The 25755-nt window shown below is 26.3% G+C and overlaps 2 protein-coding genes across 2 annotated transcripts in view; both read right to left on the minus strand.

The window, feature by feature from the left end:
- The window catches only part of LOC145840938 (uncharacterized), a 39067-nt gene extending 35013 nt beyond the window's left edge, over positions 1-4054 (minus strand). The window contains exon 1 of the mRNA XM_082948294.1: positions 3834-4054. Within this exon, the coding sequence (XP_082804420.1) occupies positions 3834-3915 (82 nt within the window). The 5' untranslated portion in view covers positions 3916-4054. The remainder of the gene's footprint in view (positions 1-3833) is intronic.
- LOC145841382 (lim and transglutaminase domain protein ltd-1-like) overlaps positions 3938-25755 on the minus strand; it is a 31118-nt gene continuing 9300 nt past the window's right edge. Inside the window, exons 3-11 of the mRNA XM_082948744.1 lie at positions 25242-25377; positions 19742-19899; positions 16118-16287; positions 12553-12701; positions 10501-10643; positions 9390-9483; positions 8505-8669; positions 4009-4260; positions 3938-3943 (exon numbers count right to left, since the gene is read on the minus strand). Coding sequence (XP_082804870.1) covers positions 3938-3943; positions 4009-4260; positions 8505-8669; positions 9390-9483; positions 10501-10643; positions 12553-12701; positions 16118-16287; positions 19742-19899; positions 25242-25377 — 1273 coding nt within the window. The remainder of the gene's footprint in view (positions 3944-4008; positions 4261-8504; positions 8670-9389; positions 9484-10500; positions 10644-12552; positions 12702-16117; positions 16288-19741; positions 19900-25241; positions 25378-25755) is intronic.

Below are 25755 nucleotides of genomic sequence, written 5' to 3' on the forward strand. Positions count from 1 at the left end.
AAGACAAAGTAATCTATCCACTAGGGAGATTGATAATTAATAATTTATTACTTTTGAGAAAAACAATAAGTTTCAAGTTATAGTCATTTCATTGTTTACAAATTTTCGGTTTGCGAGTTCTAATGAACACGATTCGAGAACTTAGAGGAGGTAACTAACTATCCATGTAGTTTTCAGCCCAAACTGTTGAGAACTACATGAGTAGTAGAGTTAAAATTCTATTTAAAGCGAGAAAAACGTACCACTTCTTAGTTCTAGAACTGTTGTTTATTAGAACTCACGAGCCAAAAATAGGTAAACAACGAGATGTTTATAACTTTAAACTAAACTAATAGCAGGTTTTAGTATGTTATTGATTTTTTAATGTTTACTCTTTAACTCTGTTTAAATAATAATAACTCTTTTTTCTCACTACCAGGTTCTAGTGGCAAAAAAAAAGTTTACGACCTTGCCAAGTTTAATAAAATAGTAAAGTATTATTATCTAAATAATCTCTTTACATTTTAGTAAATTGAGCAACAATTTTTAGTTAAGACAAATAACTCTATTAAAACGGTTTAATAAAATTTTTATAATTATTAATATTTTTATTCTATTAATTCTAATTAAATTATAATATTTATATCAGTAAAAAAAAATTTAATTAAAATTTAAAACTTTTACATAGACTATTTACGCTTGAATCTTAATGACGTAATTGTTTTTAACTAATTTAAAAAACAACTTATACTTATCTAAAATTCAAACAAAACTGATGTCAAAAGTTTTTTAGCAATTTTGTTTTGATGATTGCTAAACAAATTTATTTAACAAAAGATCTAGAAACAAACTTTCAAAATGAGTAATTTGTATATAAATTTTCTAATACATAACTTAAATATAACTATAACAGACTATAAAAGTCACCAGCTAGATAACAATAAAGTGCTCGAACAAAACGTGAGCGAATAAAAAATGACTATACATTCAGAACAGACGTTTAATGGTACTACCGAGGTTTCACTGCTAAGCAGCTCTTCAGGTACTATAATAAAACGACAATCTAAAACACGTTATATCTACAGATATAAGAAGGTAACTAGGGGTAATTAGTGATACTTTATTAAGTATTTATAATAAGAATAAAAAATATTAACAACATAATTTAAAAGAAAAATAACAAAAAAACAGAAAAAATTAAAACAATAAATTAAAAAAATAATAAACAGACTGTTCATACTGTGATTACAGTTTTAATCTTACTATACAAAAAGTATGGTTTAAATTATTTAAACTTAAAATTTTTTTAAAAAGCAGTTTCTTTTTTTATTAAGATAACAAACAAATCAAACTTTGTTATTCTATCAGTCATAAAGTTTAAAAATTAAACAATTTTTGCAGCAAGTTATTTTAAAATTTCTTTAGTCACATCATGAATTAATTTATAGCAATTTGTAAAACAAAATTTTACAATCAATTTTAGTCTAAAAGACATAATAGATTAATTTTAAATTTAAATTTATTTAGTTTTAAATAAAATTTTAAATGGTATTTAAAAAAAAATTCTTTCTACTAACTGTTTGTAGTATTTAAAAAATGCTATTCCCTAAAGATCTTAGAAAAACTGATTTTAAGATAGGTGAAAAGTTATATTTCTTGTGAATTTTTAAAAGCATTGAAAAAGTTGACCTTAAAAAAATTATCTTTTAAGCATTTTGTTTTGTATCAAAACCATTTAGTAAAATCTTTACACACACTCAGGATAACTCGGGATTTTATTAAGTTTTGGAAACTTTAGTATGTCTCAGTAAAAACCAGGATAACTCAGAATGTTTTAAGTATTTTTAAGCTTAGGCTGACTAAGGATAGATTTGTTTTTTTTTAACTCAGGGTAGATTTAGTGGTTTTAAAAGCTTTGTTATAAAGCCTAGTTTCTATAAGTTAACAATAAAAAAATTCTTTAAAAGAATTTAAAATGCTTATGATGACACATGATATAAAAAACTAACTCAGGACAGTTATTTTGACTCAAAGAGTGGCAAGGCAATCCTGATATCTTCAAAGTTAATTGTTTTTTGTAAAATATGTTTTATTATACTAAAGAAAAAATAAACACTTGTTTTTATTAATCTTTAGTATATTATCTAAAAAAATATGCAAAGTGATATTGTATGGAATGTTGCAAGTCTAAAAATATGTCAGATAGTAAAATTATCTGAAGTTCAAAAGCTTGAATTGAAAAATAGCAGACCAACATCAGATATTGCTATTACTCAAGACTGCAGTTCAAGTGGTGTGAACTTTTTATTTTTAATCTTGTTTATATTATAAATTTTCTTCATTTGTTAAGATTTATTTTTAAAGTTTTATATTGTAATACAGGTAAAAATGTAAAAGTTAAAAAAAAAAAAACTAGCGCTTTAGATTACTTCTACAAAATATTAAAAAATTTAAAACTTTCAATTTTAATACTGAAGATACATTTTTATATATAAGATTAAAATAGTATATTAAAAGCTGCAACAAACTAAAAGTATGAGTTATTTTGAGTTTATACAATTATTTTTTAATGATATATAATATATATTGAACATTATTTAGAAATTGCACAGAGAAAAATGTTTTGAGGTATTAATTGTTATACTTAGTTGACTATTTATTTGTAGTTTAAGGCCATAGGGGGGGGGGGGTAAGCCATAACTTTTAGAAGTTGATCTTATTTTATATATTTTTTTTAAGCTTTAAGATGCTTTTTGTTATTTTAAAAAATTCGAATTATTTTTTGAGATATGACCAGTCAAAGTTGGGCCGCATTATAGGTTCCCTATGGGAAGGGAAAACTAAAACAGCGAAAAAAGGCTAGTTTGTTTAAAATCTATCTCCTAATATAATTTTCAAGCAATCTTCTTCAAACTTTAACAGTTTAATCTTTATACAAGAACAAAAACACATTACTTGTTAACTTAAAAATTTGTAGTAAAAATATATTATTTTTTAATAAAAAAGACTATTTTTTTATAAAATTTTTATTTATTTTAATTATCTAAATTCACAAGTAATTTTTTTTCTTGTAATGTAAGGAACATTTTCTAAAATTTGAAGAAGATTGCTTGAAAAATGAAGTAGGAGATAGATTTTTAGTATTTTTTTAAATTTCCGAGAAAATTGACCCCGAAAAATTTGAGGCCCAAAAGTTTTAATTTAGGAGGTTTTTTGAGAAAAAAATTTGCGCACCCCCTGACCAAAACACCACGCTACGCCACTGGTGTACACATAGCTAAAACCACTTCAGGTACGAGTAAACTTACTTTAACAAGTAATTCCGAGCCAAACACGTTATCTGACCAATACAATGTGTTATTACGGAACCAATATACGATTTCATAGCATTATAATGTGACATCATAAAATCATGATGCAATAAAAGAGCATTACAATGTGTTAACAAAAAGAAATATATTAGCAGAGGATTATGTATTTTGTTGTTAAGCTACACTTGTAACCTGATGGCGTAAGGGTCTCAACGACAGCTTAGAAAGCCGAGTTAAACGTTGCATGATCGAATTTCAGTGATCGACACATATACAAAAAAAATTGTTTAATATTCTTACTATTGTCTTAATGGCTTTATAAAGAAACTTTTGTTAGAAAACATAGTTTTGGATTTTATAACCCTAAGGACTTGTTTGGAGTGATTTTACATGCTAAAAATAATAAAGAATTTGTTAAGACATAATACTCAGTTCAAAATCAGTATATATTTTTAAATAAAAACTACAGATCTTAAAAAAAGTTTATATTATTTGACTTTTAAGAGCTATTTACTTTAATTATTTAAGTACTTTTTTAATTACCTTGCTTTAAAGAAGATGGAAAACTAGCTTGTATAACTGAGTTGTCTCCATGAGTGTTATTATTAATAAGATATCGAGCCATTTCTTTATAGACAGGAGATTTGTCAGGACTAGTGCATATATATATTACACATGTACTATACCCACTAGATGGAGCTCGAATAAAAAAATTAACTTGATTTTTGTCTTCTTTTTCTGTGCAACTTTGCAATATACGGTCATGCACTGGTTTGTTTGGAGGCGAAGCAGAAGTAAAAATGTTCGCAGCAAAATCGTAAATAATTTCTTTACCATCTAAATATTTTCTTTTATAGAAAAATTCTAAATTTGCCTCTCCTTTTTCGTCGCAAGATATAATCGTTTCATTAAGAGTTACTGATATATTTCGTGTAAATGCCTCAGGCGTCAATCCATAAGCATGAGAAACCTAAAATATTTAAAATAAAAGTTAAAAAATGTATATTAATGATTTCCTATTAACCATACATTTAAGTTTTTCAACATTTTAACAATATAAAGTAGATATGTTTTGATAGAAATTATTATAAAACTATGCAAAAACCTAACAATTAGAAGCCACAGTCTTTAAATTAAATTGAATATCTCACAAAATTGAAAGTGACAATATAAATTCAAAAAAAAGTTGTATTTCGAAAATAATTCACAGAGGGGTAAAACTAACGTAAGTACTTGTACTACGTAAATAGTAATAACGTAATAATAACAAGTAGTTATTAACCAGTAATAATAAGTAGTTATACGTAAGTAGTAAAAACTATTAGAAGATACTCAAAAAAAAAAAAAAAACTTGTTTGGAATATTTGTAAGCATTACCTGCTTGTTCCCAGAGACTTAAAAAAAGAAAACGTTTTATACTCTAGCTTAACACTATATAAAGCCGAGCGCGGCTCGAAAGGAGAGATTTTTTACAGTTGTTGAATATTCTTAAGTAGATGTTAAAACTTCCGTCGTAGTTAAGCGTCGCAGCTTTTTGTTTGAAGTGAGTGCGCTTTGCTTTTGCAGGTCATTTTTGCTTTCGTTTCGGCTAGCTAACATTGTTGGCAAGCATAGTTACAATTCGTTACAATTGAAGCAAACGCTCTTCTGTTTTAGCAGACACTTTCTAGATTCTTTGACTTAGTAACAAACTGAACCTCGAAAAATGTTTACCAAAACGTGTTTCGGTCTAGTTGTGAACGTCACTTAGATTGTATTTTAGCGAATATATACGTTCAGCTTTCGTTGTATTTTAGCGACTGTTTGCTCAGTATTGCACTTATTTTGTAGTCCTCTGACTTCAATAAACACCGCTGAGAAACGAAAGCAAAAGTAATTCATTGCACTTTCCGACTTTCGTTGATCGCTATAACCGTTTTTTCGAGCTCACTTCTACAGTGAATTATTTTTCTGTAAGAATCGTCAAAAAACTAAAATAAAAGTAATTCATCACACTTTCCAGCTTACGTAGTTCGCTACAACCGTTTTTGAGCTCTATACTTTTACAGTGAACTATTTTCCTGTAAGAGTCGCCAAAAAACGGAAGCACGTGTATATTTGACCGGTATGGATTTCCAGCTTTCGTTGTTTTTTTAACAACCGTTTCTCAAGTAGAAACTTCTATTGTAGTTCAACCAAAGCGGACTTTTAAACGTTTCATACGCTTTAAGTCCTAGCTTGGCTCTGACATCAGTAAGAATAGCTGAGGACTGTAAACAAACGCTAATACATTGAATAAAAGTTGCCTTGCAAACAAACCATCGAGCTCTGACTTGCATGTGTGTGAGTGTTATTTTTTATCGCTTGTTGTTAAACATTGTAAAATAAACTTAGAGTGCCGAATTTATACTTTTAGTATTAACAGTAGAAAGTAGTTAAGTAAGTGTAATATCAATCTAATTAGTGTATCGTATTTTGTTCTCTATTAAAGTTATATAGTAAAGTATACGTTGAAATCACTAAGATTAAATTAAAGATTTACTTTCTAGTCTATATTAAGATTATATATTTACTATTTAAGACGGTAATTTAAACAAATTGATTAAATTCTATTTACTAATGTTTTATAGAAATTACTATTACCGAACGGTTAAAGTGTAAATAATTTAAACTAATTACTTTAATATAGTATTTAAACTTAAATCTCAATGTGCATTAATATGAATTTTGATATTTTAATTCGAAGCCTAGACTTAAGCACGACTAAATCATTTATGTTTGACTATACTCAGGGTTGCCACAGAATAAGCTGAGAAAAATTTCCCGACTTTTTACAAAAGTTTTCCTGAATTTTCTAAATCTAAACTCTTAATTTAAACTTATTCTAAAAAACATAACCAAACACTTGAAACTATATTAAGCTTCAATCTTATTTTCATATAGTTTAAAATAACAGTTTTTTTGATGAATCCAATCATCGAACTTCCATTACATCACTTGAACTACCTGTGTATGATTTATGTATTTGCAATAAACAGCTCTATCAACAAAATACTAGTACTTTCTAACTTGATACAGTTCTAGTTTGTATGCATACATATAATCTTTAGTTCTTCTTCTGGGTGTAATAGTTTCTACTTTTATACTGTTTTGAAACAGAGCTTTGTTAATACTAAACCCTCGTTCGACCTCAGCCTGGTCATTGTGCAACACAAATAATGGAAACAACTTTCCGAGAGAAAAGATTTGGCAGGAACTTTCAATGTATCAAAATAAATTTGGTCCAAACGATCTTCACTTTGCTTTAAGCTCTTGAACTTAATTCATTCATTGGATAATTTACTTAAGTTCTAAATTTTTACTTTGTTATGGAGTGCACAGTGTTGGCAAAACACTTAACAACAATTGTAACTCCTAATTTTTCAAAGCTAGGTGGATTTAGGCATGAAATATTTTTTACGAATGTACTTCCAATAGCCATTCTGCTCTGGAGATTTTCAACCGCTTTTATAATAAATACTCTTCATTAATTGTTGAAATATAAGACCTTTTGATCCTCAACTAGGCTTGATCATTCAACCTTAAGAATTAAGGCTGAGGTTCGTAACTATCACGTCTTTCATAATGATGCATAGAAATTTAATTACCAAGCACGAAATGTCCTCATGCATAAAGGCAACAACAGGCTGGGTACTCTGGTACAATGTTAAAAAGGTTGCATGAGAGATATCACATAACTAAAGAAATGCAAGAAAAATTTTGTGTTTATATCACAGTTTTACTATGGATGTTACCTTGTCACAGATCATCAATACTAAAAGCCATAAAAAAACTGCTCGTTCACGTAGGGTAGTTGTTCAATTTGTTAATAGAAAAATTTGGCGGTTTTATAAAAAATATTTTATTAACTTTTACCAGATGAAGGCATTGGAAATTGACTATTTTAGTAAATTCCTAGGAAAATTTTGCAATTTTATCTGATTTAAAATTTTTTTTGCGGTTTTATAAAGGATTTTTAATTAAATTTTTACCACGTGAAGGCTTTAAAAAATAAGAAATTTTGTATATTTGAACTGACAAAGTCTAACGTAGTATCAAATTTTGTCAAACTTCCTGTCTTTTTCGGACTTTTTTTTTCAAAAACCCCCATTTATTACAGACTTTTGTATTTTTTTTAGTTTTTCCTGACTTTTCTTAATTTTTCTGAATTTGTGGCAACCTTGTATACTACTTTACTCATTTCACCGAAAGAATGCTTAGATTAAAACTATACATTCGTTATCAATAAGGCTTTGAAAACAATCACCAGGTAAAATTGTAGTAAAGTGTTTCCAAAAAAAAAATATTTAGATAAATAAGGCTTACTATAAATTCTGGTGCGGCTAAAAGACGTCTTCTGTCAAATCAGTTTCCAACAATAAACATATTATCTATAAAAAACTGTAGATCCTAAAAATATTCGCAATAATTAAAATAAAAAAAAGCTAATTCTCTCAAAAAAAAAAAAACAAAAAGACTCTACATGTTTTGAAATGAAATTTTAAACACGTATTAAGTTTTAACTACCTACGCTGTTTTTATTAGTTTACAGCTTATAAAACCTTATGGCGGTTGAGACAGGTTTAAGACAAAGCTTTTATTAATTTAAAAATCACGAACTTTTAAAATATATATGTTTTTTATTGGACTTTAAATTAAATAAAAACTTAAATCTTTGTTAATATGTATGATTTTATGACAAAAATTAAAAAAATTGTAGGATATAGTTCAGAGGTTGGCAAGCATTTAGTAATCGCAGGCCAAGTTTTGAAAACAAAAATACCCCCGGGCCGCAGCTGTAGATTTTACTCTTTATCACATACCCGTTATATATAGTATAAGTTAAGTCCCGTAAATTGTACTTCAGACTTTTTCTTTTTGCTCTTCATTTCAAATCCCAGAATATCTAGTGTAACTTTCAAAGTCTTCTTTTGCAAGCCGCAGTTTTACCATACGGGCCACATCCCACTTAAAATAAAAACATGCTCGCGGGCCGCATGTCGTCCGCGGATACCGATCTCTGTTATAATTATTATAAAACTATACAAAGCATAAATCTAATTTGAATGTGACAGCTGACGCGATTTTAGATAACACTGTAATCTTGAATTTTGAAACGAAACTATTATAACCTTCAATATAAGTTTTTTTCAATCTGAAACAATAAATAATATCTTATTTTTACTTAATCATAACCTTTGGAAAAGGTGGTTGTAAGACACTTTCATAAGTTTCTGGGACATCTAAAGAATTAATTTGATAAAACGTCACCAAATTAAACACTGTACTCTCTTCAGTGTGGTTCATTAAGTAAACTTCAAGTAAGTATTTCCCAGCTTTTGGTAAGTACACATCTACTAGCTAAAAATAATTATTAGAATAAACTAATTTTATAAAAATGCCTACAAAAACGCTTTACGTACATTGCTTAACTTAATAAGATTTTATTTAATTTCATAAACAATAAGATTTATAATAACCGTGCAAAACTTAGGAATTCACCCAGGTAGGAAGTTTATAATTCTACAAAACCATTACAGAATGATATAATCATGCTCTATAGAACTATTGAGTTCCCACCTGAACGAAAGTTTATAGCATCTTTTTTTTGAGTTTTTAAACTCGTACTTTATTGAGTCACTAACATATCAATTTTATCAACTTAACGTTAGTATAATTTTTGTTTGTTAAACTTTAAGTATAAATAATTAAATTATATTTTCTAATGTAATATATTAAAGGCATGATTTTAAACATTTTAGCTAATACTTTAATGAAAGTTGAAAATAACATTTCAGACAAAAAAGTGAGATAAATCATTGTTTAATTGTTCTGAAATAAAATAAAAACGTTATAAATTGCTTATGACTTAGTAAGTAAGAAATAAATAGTATTATGTTTTGTTTAAATTTGGTGAAAAATTGTTGATAATTTTTAGACAAAATAAAGTAATAAATATTATTTATAAATAGAATAAAAAAATATTCATAAGGAAAAATATTTTCAACTGTTATAAAAAGCTTGTATATCAAAAGCAGGTTTTACTATTGTTTTGTCATTTATCTAAAAATAAAAGCTTACATCTTTATCTGGAGTTATTTGGTGATGGACAAATCTATTTAAAACTTGATCGCCGATTCTTGCACACATCTTATTACGGGTAATTAATTCAAACCTAAATATAGTTATTATTTTAAGTTAAATACCACATATAGTTAACGAATTGAATTAAGTAATAAAGTATTTAACTTTATTTTTGCATAATCTAGGTCCAATAGATTTTATATCTTACTAGAGCAGGGTTACCCAAAGTGGGTCTAGTGGCACCCTTGGGGGCCATGACAGATATTCAGGGGGCCATAGGGTTTAAATTTGAAACTTACACTAGATTTTCTGGAGATGCAGATAAAGAGCAATAAAAAAAGTCTTAGGTGTTTTTAATGGTAGTTTTGAAACTTACACTAGATATTCTGGAGGTGCTGATGAACAGCAAAAAAAAACAGGTCTTAGATGTTTTTAATAATAGTTTTTTGAGTTATCTTGTTCGAGGAGACCCTAGCTTTTTTAATTTCTTTAAAGGGGGTCTTTTGAAAAAAAGTTTGGGAAACCCTGAAGTAGAGTAATATTTAGTAATAAAACATTTTAAATTAAATAGTTAAATAAAACAACTAAACGTTTTTTTTACTAATCGCTTAGAGAAATATAATAATAATTTTACAAGTGGTTGCTAGTAAATTTTTATGTAGTTTTATAAATGTTAATGATTAGTTTGTTCTATAAACAGTGTATTCGTTATTTTTTGATTATACAAACAAAAGTTTTGCCTTTTGTTACTTTCATTAAAAGTACGATTTTTCTTTTCTAAATAACAAAAAATTAAAAAACATTGTCAAATGTTTGGTGTATTTTTTGCTCCGCAGAGTTTTTTACTTGAAAATAATATTTCATATGATATAATCATATTTCTAACTTATAAAAAATTATCTTATTATTTGTTTATTTGAAACTAAGGCAACTGTGTAAAATGTAACGAATACGCATGGAATACTTTAATAAATTTTATAAAAAAACACCTGTACTATTTTGAAATATTTTTTTAATACAGAAATTACCTAGTATTTTAATAATATCCGTTCAGTTCAAATATAATCTTGTAAACTAAATTAAATAAAACGTACAAATATTACGTAACCTATATGACTCATATTTTCTTTTTTCTTTTTCGACTTCAAACTCTAAATGAAGCAGTCCGTTTTCAACTTCAATTAATGCGAACATTTCTTCTGGTAGAGTGATACCGCCATTATAATAATGAGAAAACTTTTTAGGTGCTGACTGCAACATGATAATTTGTCTAGTTTAGTTGGCTTAAAAAACTACTTCACAAAAAATAGTATGTTATATTACAGATAATTTATACACATTTTTCTTAAAAAACTAAAATACAGATCAAAATTTGTATATTTGTAAAAACTTAAAACTCTATATTAACACCGTCAAAAACGAAAATTCTTCAAGTATGATTTACTAAATTTCATACATTCTTAAACTCTGTATAAGCAACAATTTTAGGTTAAACGCCAAAAGTCAACACCTACAAATAAAAATTAGTCTTAGGTAAAACTAAATTTAATCTGTATAAAAAACCAACCGTTTTATAATTGTAAAATTAAACCGAGAGAGTGTGACTTGTTTGAAACTTTTATTTTAACTATTAATACAAGAAAATAAATCTAGCAGCATTAAATAGTCACGACATAAAACATTAATATAATGAGGTTTAGAGACATTGTTTTATAAAAATGAGCATTAAAATTATTAACTTATTTTTAAAAATAATAGAGAGAGAGGGAATAAATTTTTAATTTAATCATTAACATACTGAAAACTCTTTTTAGTGCTTTTTTACATAGCTATGACACTGTTAAAACAGACAACAAAGAGTTAAGGAAAATGATAACATTTACCTCATTCTAGTATAAACTATTAACTACTGTAAATAGACAAGTAATTAAATTGAGCTCGTAAAATTTGTAACTTCTACAATGTACTTGTCTAGTAGTTTTTTTTATACATATAACAGGCAAATGTACTTTTGGGGTGAAAACTTAGAAAAAATTCATTTATTAAAACAGGAGTTGAAAAATGTTTCATCAACCAGAAAATTTTTTAATTTAAGACAAATATGGAACGCACCAAATATGTTTCAAAAGTAGTTTTAATTGTTATGAACAAAAAAATATGTAGTTTAAACTTGCTTTTTATCACAAATATACATACTATGAGGCTTTTATACTTTTTTATTGATAACAAAACATTTGAGTCAGTCATTTAAAAAGGGTTTATGAATTAGTTTCGTTTAGCACATCCTCAGAATAATCTTGCTATAAACTGATAACATTGTAGTGTGAATTTAGTTATAAAGAATAATTTTGAAATGTCTAGCAAAAACTAGTTACGTCATAAAGTATAAAAGTCTGTTTAAAAGGTTTAAGTTAAAATTGACTTATACTTAGCTAATTTCAAGTAACTTATAATACAAATTACTAAAAAAAAACATTTAAGATAGTAGATCTCTTTGTTTGCAAATTTTTGGCTCGCAAGTTCTAATAAACAAAGATTCTAGAACTGAGCTCGAACCTAAAAATTTGCAAACAAATAGATTTTTACAATTTAAAACTTTATAAATAGCGTGTTTTTAGTACTATTGTTTTCGTCTTTTGTAATGTGCTTTTTATTTGATTTAGTTTCAGGTAAAAAAAATCTACTATCTTAAATGTTTTTGTTTCAGCAATTTGTATTATAAATTACTTCAAATCAGCTAAGTATAACTCAATTCTAATTTAAACCTTTTAAACAGACTTTTATACTTTATGACGTAACTATTTTTTGCTAGACATTTCAAAATTATTCTTTTTAACTAAATTTACACTATAATATTATCAGTTTTTAGCAAGATTATTCTGAGGATGCGCTAAACGAAATTAGCTAATAAACCTTTTTTTAAATTAGTGACTTATGTTTAAATTTTTTAGTTAAAACTAGTACCAAAACCAAGCTATCCAAAAAAAATACATTTAGTCTTATTGTACTTAAATTTCAGGTAAAATAATACGTTTTTCAAAAAATGACAACAAGGAAGAAAATATTGTTTTAGTAAAATAATTGAAAATTAAAGGAACTATCGACTGAGGGTAACAAAAACATATTAAACATAAGATAACCGCGATCTTCTTAAACTTACAGAAAATTCTTCCATGGAAACGATTTGATTGCTAGGTAAAAGCTGCCATGTTTTATCGTCAGGAAAGTGTGTGTTTATGAGCTCACATGGATCAGTCAAAAAGAAAAAATCATCATACTTTTTATGACCGTTGCTATCTGCGTCAAACACTGTAAAATTTTACATTAAAAGCAAACAAAATTTAGGAGAACGATCATAACAGAAACATCTATTTAAAATAAACTGAAAAATAAACAACAACTGAAATTCCTGGAACTCAAATTAAAAAAAAATAATTTAAACAATGTATTTAGACAACAATTGGAAAATTAAACACTTGTTTTTGATAATGGCATGTAAAATTTGTGTTATCAAGCTCTAGTTTAAGTACTTTTTAATAAGTTTCTGTATTTTTCGACTTATTTACATTATACTGCACATATTTGTTTACTTTAATAACTTGTTTTTAATCAAGTTTGAATTGATTTAAATATAAGATTTAAACAGTTTTTTTCCGGTACATAACTTATTAAAAAATATAACAAAACACATTTCATTTTTCTTAAATTTATTTGAGTACTTTCGTAGTAAGGCTCATCAGAAATTGTTTCTTACTAAGTTAAACTGAATTAAACTTGAAATAAAATTATACTATAAAATAAAGTTTTAGAATATAAAATGACGTAATAATCGAATGTTAAAACTAACTAAAAGCTAATACTATAGAACTTTGCTGTACTAATAAAACTCGTTAGATTAAAATCAAACTATAATAAACCAGCGATAAAAATGAAAATAAAACTAGACTTTAACAAAATTTTAACGGGAAACTGATTACTATAAAACTACTTAATATAAGGATTTAAAAAGTCTTGTCTGCTTACATAAACTGGGCCTTAAAGATTGAATGCATAAGGCTTCCAGAATATGTAGCTGGAAAGAGTTCTCCGCTCTCACTAAGACTGAAAAGTTCTCCTTCTTATAGTTTTTAGCACACTCCGGATTGTCCAACAAATGTTGCCCAGCCGCCGAGTAGTATTTTTTGTTGGTTTCTCTGAACGACCACCAAACCAACTTTTCAAGATTTTCGGAACATGCTGATCGATTCTTACATGAAAAATTTGAGATGTTTTTCCCTCGTGGTTTTCACTGTGGTTGTTCCACTACGACAGTGACAACTAAATTTATAGATGATGTTACTTTTTTCATGGGTGGGAGAAACATATTTGTAAATTCTACTTAGAGGTTCGATCAGTATACAAAACTGTTCTTAAATGAACAGGGCTGAAACCTGGTTTATTTCCTCAGAAACTTTCTTAAAAAACCTCTCAGAAATATTTCCAAGGTAAGGAAATATTTAAGGTTATAATTGTTTAAATTAAATTAATCCAACTATTTGAATTTCTTCTAAATCCGATCATCCGTTACCAATTAATTTATAACCAAGTTTTTCACTTTCGTATTATTATTCTACCGTAAATGATATCTATCCGATTAGATATCCGTAAACACACTCTTGTACGAGTTATAAAAATTTACACTTAAAAAAATTTTAGTTTCTGTCCCTTATAAAAACAATAAAATACTTTAGCAATGTACGGCATAATTTTTATAAGTGAAAGTTTCGGAATTTAAAAGCCGTTTTATAATTCAAATAGTTAATCATGTAATATGACAAATTGATTACTAAGATTATAAATAATTTAAACTTTAAACTTGTTAAAAAACTTCAGCGTCTTAGAAAATATATACCGGGAAGAAATTTGTTACCTATTAATATTCTGGATATTTATAAATCTCTCTCAAAGTTCTTTACTTCTACACAGAACAGGGTTGAATTTTTTTTTTCAGGTTTAAAAAATCAAGTTTTTAGGTCTATTTATAGTTCAAAATTAAATCTAAGGTAAAAAACTGTGTAAAATAGCATAAAAAATATAGATAAGATTCTGTAAAGCTAATTTAAATATGTTTTTTAATTAAAAAATTTAATTTTAAAAAAATTATGATAATAAGCTTTTTATGATAGATTTTTCGTATCTAACCGAATTTTCACCGAAATTTCATTACTATACACATAAAGATTCTTTAAAACTACAGGTTTTTTGGCAACCCTGATTTAAGTTTGCTGTAATTACTTTACAGTTCACGGAAAGCTGATGAGGTACAAAAAATTAAATTTTATATTATTTATCTAAGTCTATTTAAAAATATTGTTTATTGAAAGACAAATAAAAGCGCTCAAAATTTTTGGTCCAAAGACCTGGTGCACGAAAAACCTTTCGGTTATCGAGTCACACTGCACTTGGATACCTTTTAACGTCTTGTTCAGAACAAAAAGCTGTTTTAAATATTCATAAATAACTTATTTTATTTTAGCTAATAGATACAACTTTAAAATTTACAAAATATGTTTTTATAATCATCTTTGACAAAAAAAAGTATCCTTAGTGGTAAGCTACATTTTTGTTTATTTGATTATTATGTATATTCAACTGATATTTCAAAACAGGTTTCAAAGCAATGTAAAGTAAAGAATATTAACTTAGTTTTGTTGTTGTAGAAGTATTTGTGAATGATTAACTTTAAATTATAAAATATAAAAAGCTCCTTGTTCCTTTATTAAGTAGCAGTTGTATCATAGAATAAATGTTGCCCTAATTTTTTAAGACTAAAAGCTTAACGATCTAAGTTTGAAATTCTATAGCATTTTTAACCGCTATACTTACAACTTTAAAATTCTAAAATTTTAGTTTTTTATTTTAAACTTTTAATAAGGTGTAAACTAAAGCGATAAAAAATCAAAATTTGATAAAAAACTGTCAACACGAGACTAAAGTATTGCTCTTTAATTTATCATAAACGAATTAAAAATACAAAATCAAAATAACTTTAGAAAATTAAAATTTACAACTAAAATATCCCGAATTTAAAGTTAATCGTTTGCTAATAGAGATCCTAGCTAAGAAAGTCATGGGAATATATAGTGATAAATTTTCAGAGTACTCTTTCTTTATTAAGCTAACTTATGTTTCTATGAAGATTTGAAACTTTCATAGCTCTATTGAAGTGTGTTAAATTTCAACTAAAATATCATAGTTTAGTTTTCGAAATTTAAACTGATATAAATTATTTTAGTTGTCGAATTTTATTTTAAATATTAGTTTTTAAAATTTTGGGCAGTCATAAAATTTTAAAGCTTTACTAGATATTCTTACGTTGCAGATGAACAGCAAAAAATAAAGGGTCTTATAAAAGGTCGTTTTCAAATGATAGTTTTTTGAGTAGTCGTGTTGGAGGGGGGCCATAGCCTTTTAAATATCTTTAAAGGGGACTATTTTGAAAAGCTTGGGAAACCCTGGTCTAGAGAAACTCTTTTTACGGTATTCTATGGAATAAAATTAACAAAAAGTCACAGTAAGAGTTCCATCTACAATTTGGCTTGTTTCAGATAAAAAATCGAAATTCAAATATTAATTTGTAATAATATTATAAAATACTAACTTAAATAATAGCTTATGTTTCAAAATAAAAACTACAACTAGTAAAAGAAGTGTTTAAAAATAAAAGAAGCTAGTCAACTACAAACCAATTGGAGGTAAAGCTCTGCGTACATCAATAAATCTCCAATGAGAATCAATAAAAATAACGTTCCATTTATCACGGTTTTCATCATGTGCAGCCATAAACTGATGATCAGGAAACCACGATGGGGTCTTAATGTAACCTGAAATTTCTTCACAGGTTATACCTGCTTCTCTGTCATTTTTATTTCATATTGGCCTTAGAAAGGTAAATAAGCAAGTGTTACTAAATTGTAGTATGAAAACAGAGCGGATACTATTAAAAGACTCACGGTATAATTTTTGTTGGTCAAAAAATATTTCACAAGTTAAATTGTAACTAGCTACAACTTTTTTACATTTGTTCAACAAATCAGGGTCGGCCAACTGCGGCCCACGGTAAAAACATGATTTATAAAAGTATTAAAAAAGTTTGGTACAAACTTACAATAATGCTTTTTTATTACTATTTAGTAACAACTAGTACGTTAGCAAATTTAATCACATTTTTCGTTTAAAATAGCATTCTAAACTTATTTTTACAGTTATTTTAACTAGTATTTATTTCGGATACCTTCAGCAAAGCAGAGATGTTACGCCATCATTCAATAGGGAATAAACTGTACCTCGCAACCATAAGCAACAGTTAATGCGACGATCTGATTTTCACATGGACTGTTGTTAATGGTCGAGCGGTGCAGTCTAATGTTTGTACAATTATTTTAATTACATGAAGCCGAAAATACTTTTTTTCTTCATAAAGAGGTACAACTAATTCTAGAAAAGTTTATCCGTTACTTTACTTAGACAGCCGATCCCTAAACTAATGATATAATATTTTTAATGTCTTTTTACACCTACTCAAAAAACTTATGTAAATTTAAATATGACTTATAAAAAATGCTTATATTTTAAGCTTAGACAAGCCATAGTTAATTATATTTATAAATTTAACTGATAGTTATTTACCACCTGACATATTCAGCAAAAGCTTTAATAATTATCAACTACACTTTATTTAATGTTTAATTTCAATAGTAAAAATATTTTTGTTTTGCCTTTAGGTCGCGATCAAATCTTTTAAACCTAAAAAAATTTCAGTTGACATGTAGAATATACATACAGAAATGCTTTAGAGCTGTTTTCAAAATGCCTGTCAAACGAAATTGAGAACGTTTACAGCACAATTAAGCTCAGACCAGTGTTTAGAACAGGAAATACCTTAAACAAAACTAATAAAAATGTCCCACCTAATGAATTAAAACCTATAAATTATTAGTTACCGTCGTGGTAGTGGCTGGATTAGTAAGCCATACCATATATTTAACTAAAAGCAAGTTCAACATGTACCGAAGGTGGATAAAAGGTGGCGTAGATATTTCTTTTACCATTTTGAAACCACTGACTAAAAAGTCTAATTTTGGTAGTTAACATCACTAAAGATCAGTTTAGCAGAGCTTCCTGCGCTTGTAAAAAGTCTAAGCTACACAATTATTTAATCAATTGAATCATAAACTCTAAAATGAGCTTTAGGTACAAAATATTTTTTTTGTTAAAATGTGTATCCATCAGACTAAAACAAGTAATCTACCGAATCTAGATATTTATTTTTGAAATCATATCTGCATCTGAATTACACTTCCATACAAAAACTGTTTTACATCTATACAGACACTTTATAAGGATTTAATATATGAATCAACAAGGAGCTTACAATAACATTATTAATCATGCTGAATTAAATAAAATCTATCTCTATTCGTGAGTACTATTTGTGTAAGCAAGATCGATATTTTATATTTAAATAAACAACAAATCCTTTGAAAGTATTATTTACAAAATTGGGCAGTTTTTCTAATAATTATTACCATACGTAATATTTATCAAAATGTCATTCAATGTCGAATATTTTTATAAAATAGACTAAATAACTAATATACTTATGATTTAAAAACTGCTTTTCCAATATAATTTTTTATTGTTTTACAAATTATTATAGGGGTAGGAAACTTTTCTAGTCGGCGGAAAAACTCAGCAAAAAGTCCTTTGTGGAAATTAATTTTGGCGCTAACTTTTAGTAAGTTATATTTTATTTTTATTAAATCTTTAAAAGCAAAAGTATATTTAAGTGATCTTTTAGTAAACACTACTATACTGTGTACTGAAAATAAGATAAAGAGCACGTTTCAAAAAATGTTTTGTTGAAAAGCTCAACTTTAGTTGATTAGCTCTTTTGTTTTCGAATTAGAAAATCCGTCGCGAGCTAAGAGGCTTCTGCTTGGCAAGCCGGACCCTGCCTGCAGGTGGTACTATGTCATTCTCTAACCTAGTGTGTAATTTATAGCTAATAACTAAATTAAATTGTATAAACAATTTCTGGTATACTTATTGCTAATTTTATTATAATTTATTCTCAACTTCTTTATAAATACTCATAAAAGTTATTATATAGTTCATTTTATTTCTGTAAAAGTAGTTAATCAAATTAAAAAAAAGTATTTCTATCACTAAAACTAAGTTATTTATCTTGATGAGTATTTAAATATAGGTTTAAGCTTTATTCTAGTTTTTCATATTTTTATATCTTATGAAATTTTCCTGCATTTATATAAAAGTTCACCAAGCATAAATGGAAAGCCAAACTTTTATTTATGTGTTTACTTGTTAATGTATGATTACCAATTTAAGTAAATATTATCAAAATATTCTCCCAATTTAATACTTTCTCCATTTACATTTCCTAAAGAACCTCATAAGTAGCAAAAAAAAGATAAATGCAGGATAACAAAAGTGTTCATAAGTACTTTGTAAACTCGGTTGTTTAGGTAACGTTTTTCGCATAAATCATGTTCGCACTTTTAAGTCGTTTAGTACTGAAGACTTAAAACTTATTTAAGATAATTAAGTGCAAGTATGCCATGTTTATGCAAGTTAATTCAATACTTTAATTATAAATATTGTTTAATGTGGAATAATATTAATTTATTAACTTAATTGAAACTCAAAATATTTACATAATTAATTGCGACCTGCTAAGAATTATTAGTTTTAAAGATTTAGATAAAGTTATGTACTTATTTACTTAAGATCCAACGACAAAACTTAAAATTTCAAGAAAAAATGTTTAATTGAAATATACAAACAACAATTGATGTAAAGTTAATGTGCATGTAAATATGATCTTATAAACCAACATATGTATACATTACTTAAACCACGATAGTTTCATAACTTATGAAGTCTGTACAGTACAATGGTTAAAACACAAACATGTAAAACGATAATTAAGTTATAATTCAATGTAAAGTGACTTATTTAATTTTTTTGTGTTTTTATTTTCGCTTTACAGTTTATGACATCCTAAAAATTGACAGTTGTAAACTATATGAAAAATAATTTATACAAAAAATAAAATTACCTTAAAATTTAATGAGTAATTAAAAATATCCCGGTCGTAACTTGAACTTATCTAAAATGGCTGTTTAAAGCTAAATTATTAGGATTTTTTTTGTTTTAAAATAGTAAGTGAAAAAAACCTTTACTTATTAATTTTTACTCTAAACTTGACATGGTTAATAAAATCTAAATTTTCAACTCTTTTTTCATAACACTTGATACAAAAAGGAGTATTAAAAAATAACACAACAAACTTCATCAATCTAGTAAATAAGTCAGTGAAGCTTTTAGTTCTGTACAGAATTTCTCGAAAATAACCCATTGGAGTATCTTCATCTATATCGTCAGGAAAATCTACTTTTTGTATGGCTGAAAAATCTTGGTTGCAGATCCATAAAAACAAAGCATACACCTTAAAGTGGTATTAACAAGGTAAATACAAAATAACTTAATAAATTACTTTATTTTGAAAAATAACACATTTTCAAAGTACTCTTTCTTTATTAAGCAAACACATGTTTCTGTGTTGAACATATGTAAGTTTGAAAACAGAGTTTTCAGAAGACTTAAACTTATTTTTTAGCTTGTTGATCTTTAACAAAAAATTATGTTTTACCACGAAGTAGTATTTGAAAATAATATAAAAAAGTACGTATTAGTCAATAAAATATGGTCATAGAACATTAAATTATTACAACAGGACTTTTATAGTGATTTGTCTTATCTAAAAAATATTACTCGATTTACTGTAATGTAAAGAGCTAGTTTAAATAGTAATATTAATGCAAACTAAATATCCTATTCACTACCGAGTTTTAGTGGGAAAAAATTCCGACTTTGTCTAACGTTAATGTGACTTTTATGAACATGTAAAAGTAAGGCAATTTACATTAAACTTTAAAAGTACTAATAACCTTCTAAATCTTTATATTTTTTACTTATATTTTATAACTTGGTTCTAAAGTATAGGTTTTAACTTAAGTGGTTGTTTAAAATTCGTGAGACTTTACTTATTAAATGATATTTTGAGACAATATTTTGACCAGTAGGGCTCGTCAGTCATAAATTAAGTATGAAAAATTAACTTCAAATATATAAATGAAAAACATGGCCAGAACAAAAAACTAAGTTGGAAAACTAATAAAAAAAACAAGATGAATACTTTTATATTCTTCTTTTCTTTTTTACAGTACTTATTCTTACAGAGCTCCGTGTAACTGTATTAATACATATGTCAGTTAAATAAACAAAGTACTGAGCAAATTATTGTTGAGAAAAGTATGCCACTTAAATAAAGAAAAGTACAGTGAAAATTGTTGTTATCATTGTATATTCAACAAACTTGCTTCATTAAAATCTTTATTTACAAACTTTTAGCTAGCAACTTTTAAATATTGTTTTTAATATACATACTAATAATAAAAATAAGTTTTGGCTGAAAAACCAAACCTTAAAATGCCTTTAATTTTAATTTTTTAGTTCACCAAGTAATGTTTGTTAAGTCAAAGTTTAACAAACAGCTGTAAGTTTATCATTATCGGTTGACCTTATAATTGCTATAAGATAACAAATTATATTCTTTTAGTATAAAAACTTTAAATTCAAGATTTAAATTCACTAAGCAATGATTTTGGTTTGAACTACTTCATAAGATAAGTTTTAATAATTTTACCTTAAATTATAATACTTTCCATTTATATTTTTTAAATGCACAATTTGTTATATAAGTGACGAGCCATACTACGCGAAACAATATATTATAACAAAATCTAAATAAAGAGAATGTTTGTATTTAAAAAACAATTAATCGAAAAATTAATAACATAAAAAACCATGTAAGGATTAAAATAAGTTCAAGGTAAGTCAGTCTTCTAGTGTCTTCAATATGAATTGTTAATAGTGGTTTAAAGTATAAACAAAACTAGTTGTTTTAATTTGACCACATGTTTTTTTTTTTTTATTAAAAATAATTATACTTATTTTATTTAACTTTTGGTTATTTTGGGAAGATTTATCGAAAATACTTACAATTAAAAAAAAAAAGCTAAGGCAAATTTCTGTCAATTTTTTTGTATAAATACAAGGCTAGGACCAATAAATCAAAATCAAGAAGTTGTTGATATACTAGGACAATTTGAGAAACTAACATATTGTTATATTATTACTGTGACAATAAACCTCTAAAAACAATTTTTTTTATCGTCAAAAATATGCATACATTAGTACCGCAATTTAGAAAAAAATTAATATATTGAGTGTACTGTTTTAATAATAACAAATTATACAGTATCCTTCTTTTTTACAATAACACATGCTTCTGTGTGTTAACGGATTAACACACTTCAACGGAGCTCTGTAATAAAATAAATACTGTAAGGAAAGAATAGAAGCTGAAGTCCGTATATACATGTGTCCATTAAAAATAAAAATAATTGCTATAGATTTTTGTAGGTTAATGGTTAAGAATAGATAAAATACGTAATGTTATATCCGACTGTTATAAAACTATATAATATTTGTAATCATTAAGTCTAAATTAAGTAGTCTAACGTAAAAATACAAAATAAAATAACAAATCATAGTACATATAGCAATTATCTTTATTTTTAATGGACACATGTATATACCTACTTTAGCTTCTATTCTTTCCTTACAGTTTTTATTTTTTTACAGATCTCCGTTGAAATGTGTTAAGGCCATAGGGGTGTTTTTTTACAAAGATTAACTTTAGCTTTTATAAAAAAACATTAGTTATAAACTACAAGCCAGTTTTTATAGAATTCAAAAATATCATTTAACTTTTAAAATATTTAATTTTTGTATAAAGGTTCCGATACAAACGTATGGACCGCAAATTTTTCGGAAATTTAAAAACTCACTAAAAATGTATATCCTCCTTCATTTTTCAAGCAATCTTCTTTAACTTTTCAGGAAATGTTCCTTATATTAAAAGAAAAAAAACGTTACTTATGAATTTTGATATATTAAAAAAATAAAAATTTTATCACAAAAATTTAAAATCAAAAAGTTTTTTTTTCAAAAAATTAAAATTTTTACAATTTTTTTTTTATTCAAAAGTAACGTTTTTATGTTATTTTACAAAGATTAGACTGTGAATTTTTGAAGAAGATTGCTTGAAAAATGTAGGAGGAGATAGATTTTAAATTAAATAGTCTTTTTTCGCTGTTTTAGTTTTCCCTCCCCATAGGGAGCCTATTATGCGGCCCTACTTTGACTGGTCATATCTCAAAAATTAATTCAAAATTTTTAAAACAATAAAAAGCATCTTGAAGCTTAGAAAAAACTCTATAAAATAAGATCTACTTGTAAAAAACATGGCTTATTACCCAATGGCCTTAATCCGTTAACATTTATATTTTACCACGAACTAGTACAGGGGTCGGCAGGCAGTTGGTACTCGCGGGCCAAATTTTTAAGTTTTTAAAATCTTCGCAGGCCACAGTTTTTGTTTTAGTGATATTTGAATATTCTTTTGGCTTTAGTTTTGGTCACACCAGAGATAGTTTAACTTATATTTTTTTATTACTTTTAATGACTTTTAGCTACACATAAAAAGCCTATTTAATATTTAAATATCTATTGGAATAGAATTAATATTGTTTAATATACTTTAGTCTTAATAAAATATGTACTTTCATAAATACTAAATGAGTTAAACTTGATAAGTTATTTTTATTATTTTACTTACAACCTAACTCTCTATAAAAACCGAGCTTGAAAAACATATATGGGTCACTTTTATATATCTTTTATATTATAAACCTCCTTTTCATATTTGAAAAAGTTTTAACTTTTGAAAATAGTTTTTGCGTCTTTAATAGTTTGCACTCTTTAAAAAATTCTTTTAATAGTTAATTAAATAAAATTAGTACTTATTCATACTGTAGATAAGCTAAATCTAATTTTTTAAGATAATTTATGCTCGAGTACTTAAATAAAATACCTTATTAGTAATTAATTAGTCTTTTACACGGTTGCCACTTTAAAAGCAAAAATGTCTGAATAATATTAAAAGTTTATTAAAGGTTGAAATAGCTTAAAACTTTCTTTTAATCAAGCTTAAAAACACAACAAAATATCATTATTATAAAAAAGCACAATATGTATATTGACAAAAATTACAATTCGTAAACTACATTACAGTCATAAAAACTATTCTGAGAATTCGAAGATTTATTTAAAGTGTTAGAAATAAAAGTTTTAGATAAACCTGAGTTTTATAAAAATTTATTAAACTGCTTTAACCTAGTCTGAGTTTTCAACATTTTAGAACTAGCCTGTGTATTTGCCAACTCTGTTTAAAATAAAGTTCGCAAAATAAAGAAGTATCAAACTTTATTATTAGTGAATTAATAATAAAATAAAGAAAATTATTATAATTCTGATTGAAATGACATTAAGGGCATAGGGGGGGGGGGGTAAACACCCTTTTTTGGTTTTTGATCTTATTTAATATAGTTTTTAATAAGCTACAAGATGCTTTTTACAGATTTAAAAAATTCAAAATATTTTTTGAGATATAGCCGGTCAAAGTCGGAGCCAACAATAGGTTCCTTATGGGAGGCGCAAACTAAAACGGCAAAAATAGACTATTTTACTAAAAATTTATCTTCTCCTACGTTTTTTGAGATAACTACCTCAAGCTTTTAGGAAATGTTCCTTGATATATTTAGAAAATTTTATCGGAAGGAATTTTGAAAAAAATAAAAATTTTATATAAAAAATAAACAAAAAAAAGTTTTTTTTTGTTTTTTTGTTATAAAATTTTTATTTTTTAATTTTTTTAAATTCTGTTCTGACAGAATTTTCTAAATACTGCAAGGAACATTTCCTGAAAATTTGAGGTAGTTATCTCAAAAAACGTAGGAGGAGATAGATTTTTAGTGATTTCTAGTTATTTGCCGTTTTAGTTTACGCCTCCCATAAGGAACCTATTGTTGGCTCCGACTTTGACCGGCTATATCTCAAAAAATATTTTGAATTTTTTAAATCTGTAAAAAGCATCTTGTAGCTTAGTAAAAACTATATTAAATAAGATCAAAATAAGATCATTTTAGTTAATTACTGTGCATTACTTTTGTACAAAACGGAAAACATTTGCATTTAGTTTATTTATTAAATAGGTAATTGAGTAATTAAGAAGATAGTTATTACGAAATTGAGAAAAAAAACCTGGTGAAACGCTAAACTGTCTTTTTCAAATTTTTAAACTAAATCAGTAAAGTCTTTTAATTCTTTTAAATGTTATACAGGGACTAAAAACTAAATTTATTAATCAAATTTAGTTAAAAATATATTTTTGCTCAGCGGGCCACATTTACATGCTCAGGGGCCGCAAAATTTTCTTTCGCGGGCCGCATTCCATTCAAAAAAATAACGTGCTCGCGGGCCGCAGATTTACCCTTCGCGGGCCGCAGTTTACCGACCCCTGAACTAGTATTTCAAAATAATTAAAAAAACTACATATTAGTCAATAAAATATGGTCATAGAACATGAAATTATTTTAACAAGAAACATGTGCTAGTGTAATAAAAGAAGGATACTGTATAATTTATTGTTATTATATATTCCATGTACCTTGTTTCGCTAAGATCTTTTGTTAGCAAACGATCAAATTAATATTTTTAATAGTGTACTGTTTTAGTTTTTTATAATACAAGTAATCAAAATAAATCGAATGGTAAAATATTATTTAATGTTAGCGATAATACTAGAACAAAAAAACTACAAACGGTTTCATATTCACTCATCATGAATATACCTAGCTCTTGCATCAAACTAGCAAATGTTGCTTCAAGTGAAACATACTTCGGTAATTTTTCTTCCATATAAGCTTTTATATGCGGCACTATGTCAGTTGTAAGTTTTCTGTAGTTTTAAAATAACTTTTTAGATAAGTCTTTTTAAATAATCATACGCTATTTATTAAAATACAGTTTGACCTTTTTTAGAACTTAGGTTAAATATGTCCTAATAAATAGTCAATTTACGTTTTCAGACAAATGATGATTTACATTTTACAACACAGTATTTAAATTTTACTGAAATATAATTTTGAAATCAAAATAAGCTTAGTAGTTGTTTAGCTATCTAAATAAAACATTACTTATGATAGATAACGTTACAGGACATTAAACCTTATACATTCGGAAGAATTAGGTAAAAGAATACGGAAATCATAAAACTATTTTTATAACATAAAATATTTTACTTGATTAACGAGGTTTCTCTGACTATTAAACACTA

The sequence above is a fragment of the Thalia democratica genome, chromosome 7 (genome assembly GCF_965202585.1).
Source record: "Thalia democratica chromosome 7, ktThaDemo2.hap1.1, whole genome shotgun sequence".
Lineage (NCBI taxonomy): Eukaryota > Metazoa > Chordata > Thaliacea > Salpida > Salpidae > Thalia > Thalia democratica.